Genomic DNA, 6250 nt, shown 5'->3' with positions numbered 1-6250 from the left:
GATATCCTTCTCCAGTGACTGGTCCCTCTTGATAGTATGTCCGAAGTATGAGAGATGAAGTTTGGCCATCTTGGCCTACAAGGTGCACTCTGGCTGTGTTTGCAATACAGATTTGTTTATTCTTTTGGCAGTCCATGGTACTTTCAATATTCTCCTCCAACACCATAACTCAAATGCATCAATTCTTCTGTGGTCTTCCTTATTCACTGTTCTACTTTTGCATGCATATGAGGCTATTGAAAATACCATGGCTTGGGTCAGGCATACCTTACTCCTCAAACTGATATCCTTGTTCTTCAACACTTTAAAGAGGTCTTGTGCAACAGATTTGCCAAATGCAATACGTTGTTTGATTTCTTGACTGCTGCCTTTTTACTGAAGGCTGTAGTATATAATAGATGACATGATTTTATATATAAGAGAAAGAATGTTTTTTAAATTGCCTTGGTAGTTCACATTTTCATTAGCTATGAATTGACAGTGTTTTCAAATCAGGGCATTTCCGTTCATCTCATTCATCTTTTTCTCTCAACTTTCCTTTGCTTTTTTTCAGAGTTTAAATTATACAAATGGAGCATATGGTCCACCATACCCCCCTGGCCCTGGGGCAAATACTGCCTCATACTCTGGGACTTATTATGCACCTGGATATACTCAGACCAATTATTCCACAGACGTTCCCAACACTTATCGTTCACCTGGCAACAGCCCAACCCCAGTCTCTCATTGGATGTATCCCCAGCAAGACTGTCAGACTGAAGTGCCCCCTCTTAGGGGGCAGGTTCCAGGATATCCGTCTTCACAGGTGAGCAGTTTTCTGCTGGGGAAAAATTAAAGTGTCTGCCTCTTGAATTGTAAATAGTGCAAATATATCTATTTACAGCAGTGCTGATTTAAGAAAGCACTCCATTCACTAAATAGGATATTCAGGTGTCTAAGAAGAACATTAAGGAGCTCTGGTGTAGTATAGTGGTTATAAATTAGGGTGTTAACCTCAAGGACAGGAGTGTGAAATTACCATCTGGTGCATGGGAGAAAGATAAGACTTTCTGCTACCGTAAAGATTTACAGCCTTGGAAACCCTCTGCAGGGTCACTATTGAGTCAGAACTGACTCCACTGCACATCACTACAACCACTACCAAGAAGCACATTAAAAAGAGATGCTCAAGGTCCCTCATCATCAATTAAACAGATGCAAATCAAAACCACCATAAGATATATATTCATTCCCACTAGGATGGCTAAGATGAAATAAATTGGAAAATTAATATTGGCAAAGAAATTGGAACTTTATCCATTGCTAGGGAATGGTACAAGTCATTATAGAAAACTGTGGTGGTTTTCTAAACATGTAAGCATAGCTTTTCTTTTCGTGCCAGTAGCACTCCCGTAAACATGGTGAATGTTCCTAAAAACTGCCGGACTATCTGTAAGAAGTGTGTCAAGCACCAACCCCACAAAGTGACACAGTACAAGAAGGTCAACAAAGATTTTCTGTATGCCCAGGGAAAGCGGTGTTATAACAGGAAGCATAGTGAATATGGTGGGCAGACTAAGTCAATTTTCCGGAAGAAGGCTACAACTACAAAGAAGATTGTGTTGAGGTTTGAATGTGTTGAGCCCAACTACGGTCTAAGAGAATGTTGGCTATTAAGACATGCAAGCATTTTGAACTGGAAGGAGATAAGAAGAGAAAGGGCCAGGTGATCCAGTTCTAAACTTCATCTCGTTTTATTATTAAAATGATAAAATCTTGATGTTATGTTCACTTAAAGGAAAGTATATATGTATATATGTAAGCATAGAACTGCCTTTGTTGTTGTTGTTAAGTGCTGTCAGGTCAGTTCCAACCCATAGTAACCCCTGTATAGGGTTTCCAAGGAGTGGCTGGTGAGGTTGGACTACCTTATGACCTAGCAATTGACACATATATGCCAGTATTCTTTCAACACTATTCAGAATAGCCAAAAGGTGGAAGCAGCCTAAGTATTCATCAACCAATAAATGGATAAACAAAATGTGATATATAAAATGGAATATCATTCAGCCATACAGAGAAATGAACTTCTGATACATGGTATGACATGGATGAACTAAAAATCCTTAAGCTGAATAAATTAAGTCAGTCACAAAAGGAAAAAGATTGCATGTTCTCTCTCACTTGAAATAACAAGAACAGACAAATACAGACACAAAATTTTATTAGTGGTTACTAGGATTCAGGGGAAGAAGGGGCATTCATTGTTTAAAAATCAGTGTGTGTGTGTTTATAGTGATGGGATATTATTTTGCAGTGAAGATAGGTGGTGGTTTCACATGATTAATGTAATTGATAACACTGAATTGAACACCTGGAAAATTTTGGGTTCTATGAGGGGCTTTTAAAAAGTTCATGGGAAAATGAAATGAAAAGATAATAGAATTGTTCTAGAAACTTTTTGCTGCCCCTTGTATGCATTTTTAAAACTATAAACAACTCCAGATTTTCAGTGGTTATTTTAGCGATGATTGAGAAGGCAAAGACTAATTTTATATTGATATCTTTTTTATTTGTAGCAACTATTCCAGTAAATGAATTTTGGCTAAAGATACCTTAGGATGCCATAAACATAGAAATGTTTATACTAAAAGAAATCTTTAAAGTTATTGCTTGAAACTTTTCCTCATCTTAGCCTGTTAATGCTCTGTTAGATGTGTGTTTTTCAGTATGCCACAAATAACATTTATTTCACTGTTCACTTCAACAGAAATTCTAATATGTCTTTATTTTTGCCTTCTTAAAAGATATTTCCCTTATTTGTAGTATCTATGGGACAGACTTATTTTGTGTCAGCTATTGAATTTCAGGTTTTATTCCTTCTGACTACCACCCAATGTACTCCTAATATCTTTAGGATCAAGATATCTTAGGCTTGGTGAACATACTGTAACTAACTTGAGTTGGTACAATTTAGCCTAATGGCAGCTAACATATACTCTATTGAGTTGAGAGAAAGCATCTCAGAATCTGTCTGTACTAGAATATTTTCAATCACTTTAAGTTTTTGTTGTTTTTTTTACAATGACCTGCCTATTTCTTGCTGTCTCAATCTAGAACCCAGGAGTGACCCTGCCCCATTATTCTTATGGGGATGGTAATCGTAGCATTCCACAGTCAGGACCTAGTGTACGACCACAAGAGGATGCGTGGGCTTCTCCTGGTGCTTATGCAATGGGAACCCGCTACCCCTGGCCTACTGGTACACCGTCAGCACCACCTGGGAATCTTTACATGACTGAAAGTGCTTCATCATGGCCTAATAGTGGCTCTCCTCAAACACCTCTGTCACCACCACCCCACCAGTCCAAGGTAGGGGACCTTCTAAACATTGTGCCTTTGATGCATGGATAATGAAGAGAGCACAATATGGAACTTTTCTGCATTGAATGACTAGTACCTATAGTTTGACCTCAACCCAATTTCATTTTTAAAAAAAGATAGGAAGGTGTTTGTTCTCTGTTGGTTTCAATACTGAGTGTTAAAAATACAATAAAAAATTGCATTTTGCTACTCCAAAGACAAAAGCAGTGTGAAGTATTGACGTGCAGTATTAGCTTACATAGTTTAATTTTAAATTAGACTGTGTACTTGAATATCAAGTACTTGTGGCTGGTTTCCTATTTAACATCTGCCTTGGGATTTTAACTTTAGAGGGAAAATATCTAATTCCTATTTATTAGTTCATTGGAGAGATTGTGAGGTGTTTATGATGATGATCTGTCTCAAGACAAATTCCAGCCATTATGCTCAAGAATTCTTTGCCTTTTCACAGGGCACACCCTTGTATCTTTTTAGGGTTGTCTTTTTTTCTCAAATGATTAATTAGTTTTATTGCTGGGTAGTGTTTTCATGTGCCTCCTAATTAGGTGAAAGATTTTAGTGGATTCCCATTAAAACAGTTTTTCCTCCCCTTTTGTTTTCCCACTCCAAGGATTCTTCATACCCCTATAGCCAATCAGATCAAGGCATGAATCGGCACAACTTTCCTTGCAGTGTCCATCAGTATGACTCTTCGGGGACCATGAACAATAATTCAGATCTTTTGGATTCCCAAGTCCAGTATAGTGCTGAGCCTCAGCTGTATGATAATGCCACCAATGAAAATCCTAGCCATCAAGATCAAAGTACTAATCATCCTGAAGAGTGTTTATCTTCAGATGAAGGCACTCCTCCAAGTATTAAAAAAATCATAAATGTGCTGGAGAAGGTCCAGTATCTTGAACAAGAAGTAGAAGAGTTTGTAGGAAAAAAGACAGACAAAGCTTACTGGCTTCTGGAAGAAATGCTAACCAAGGAACTTTTGGAACTGGATTCAGTTGAAACCGGAGGCCAAGACTCTGTCCGGCAGGCCAGGAAAGAGGCTGTTTGTAAAATCCAGGCCATACTGGAAAAATTGGAAAAAAAAGGATTATGAAAGGGTTTAGAACAAAGCAGAAGCCTGTTACTAACTTGACCAAAGAACTTTTAATTTTGGTTAATTACACTCTTTTTGAAATGGTTGTTGATGACTGGAAGCAATACATTCCAACTTTCCTTTGATTTCGAACTTCACAATCTGGCAAAGGACTTGGAAGAACATTGTAGTAAGAATGTTTTCAGACCAATGAAAGTGATAGGAAAATGTGGAGTTACCAATATTGCCAAGTACATTCATTCCTTTCCTAAGAAATTTATGGGTATTTCCAAGCTGCTTATCACCAGGAAAAAAAATAACACTTTATGTAACAGGCTTATCAGAAACCTACCAGATGAGACTGGATATAATCTGAGACAAACAGGCTCTGTCAAATTTTTGTACATTGTGACTGCTTACGAAGTACACTTCATGTGTAAATTACAGCTTGGACTTTAGCCTTCTCGGGTCTCTGTTTTGTGTGTTATTTGCAGTTCATAAATATAGTATTACTCTCTACTTCTTGGTATATTTTGTAGTAATATGTTTAATATAATTATTTCAAGAGACCATATTAACAGCCAGACAGTGTGGCAATTTTGAATGAATTTATATCTTTTCGCTACTTGAATATATTGCAATGTATAAGGAGTTCCTGAGGTAAACTGTTTGTCTCCCATTTTGTATAGATCACTATACAATTCTATTTTCTTGGTAGTATTAGAAGAGCAATTTAGAAATGGCATTGATACAGAAATGAGAATATTTGAGGACATTTTTCTTGCTTTTTATCATATTTTGGATAAAGATACTTTTTAATTACCTTTTTTGTTGTTGTTGTTGTTAACCAGTAATTTTCTTTGTAGAGAAAGCATTGTAATTGATGAAAACTAATGCCACAATGATTAGATATAATAACCAAAAAGAAACACGATCATTTTGTAATACTATTCTCCATCTAAAATACTAGTTTCTCTTTCAAGATCCCTATGAGCAGATTTCAACTCAGTTTATAGTAGAAAACAATGAGGATAAAGGGGGATTCTTGCTCAGGGACTGAATCAGCCATATCTAGAGTGGGAAATTATTTTCTTTTTTTAAGGGTATATTTGAAGATTATCTCTATTTCCATATTGTAATTGCATAGAAGAGAATTGCCTGTTTTATAAAAAGATGTTTATTTCCATTAATAACAGTCCTTTAAAAGCCAAATTTATGGAAGGAGTATTAAGAATCTTAGTTGGGCTTGCTGAAATAGCTCCAATGCTGTTATATAGAAAGGACTTATGTAAATAACTTACTTTTTACATCTGAGGTGAGTTTAAGTACACAGTATCTGTTATTAGAAAAATAGCTGTTTCTTAATAAGATTTTCAGATGATAATTTTTTTTTCTATACTGCCAAGCCTATATATATAATAAATCTATCAGCCATTTCTTCCCCCTGTAAACCAAACCAGTATACCAATACAAGCACACTATGTGATAAGAAGAAATTTGGTAGAAATAATGGCTAGGTTTTGTAGTTGGGATGATTGATTTTAGAATGTTACATAGTGATGATCTTATTATAGGATTTCTACTTTTTGGCCTAACATAGGAATGTTGAAGAAAGGCTTTTCTGTGAAAATCAGGCTTATAACTAAAGCTAAAAACTTAAAGACAGTACCTTAAAACTAAGTTACCATAAACCAATGAGATAATGACTAATTTAGGATAGAACACTCATGTTTAACTTACCAAGTGCCCAAAATGCCATTTTCCACGAAGTCTTGATTTATGTGTGTGTGTGTGTGTGTGTGTGTGTGTGTGTGT

At 36.2% G+C, this 6250-nt stretch overlaps 1 protein-coding gene and 1 pseudogene across 2 annotated transcripts in view; both read left to right on the top strand.

The window, feature by feature from the left end:
* Positions 1-4953, top strand: part of BAG4 (BCL2-associated athanogene 4) — a 55308-nt gene extending 50355 nt beyond the window's left edge. Inside the window, exons 3-5 of one of the 2 annotated variants that reach the window (XM_006859956.1) lie at positions 554-805; positions 3097-3351; positions 3974-4953. In XM_006859956.1, coding sequence (XP_006860018.1) covers positions 554-805; positions 3097-3351; positions 3974-4456 — 990 coding nt within the window. In that variant the 3' untranslated portion in view covers positions 4457-4953. The remainder of the gene's footprint in view (positions 1-553; positions 806-3096; positions 3352-3973) is intronic. The other variant, XM_006859957.1, reaches the window with a different exon arrangement.
* On the top strand, positions 1398-1720 carry LOC102839539 (annotated as a pseudogene).
* Positions 4954-6250: the final 1297 nt, after the last annotated feature.

The sequence above is a fragment of the Chrysochloris asiatica genome, unplaced genomic scaffold (assembly GCF_000296735.1).
Source record: "Chrysochloris asiatica unplaced genomic scaffold, ChrAsi1.0 scaffold00035, whole genome shotgun sequence".
NCBI lineage: Eukaryota > Metazoa > Chordata > Mammalia > Afrosoricida > Chrysochloridae > Chrysochloris > Chrysochloris asiatica.
Note: the sequence above shows the minus strand (reverse complement) of the source record. Positions and strands in the feature narration are given on the sequence as shown.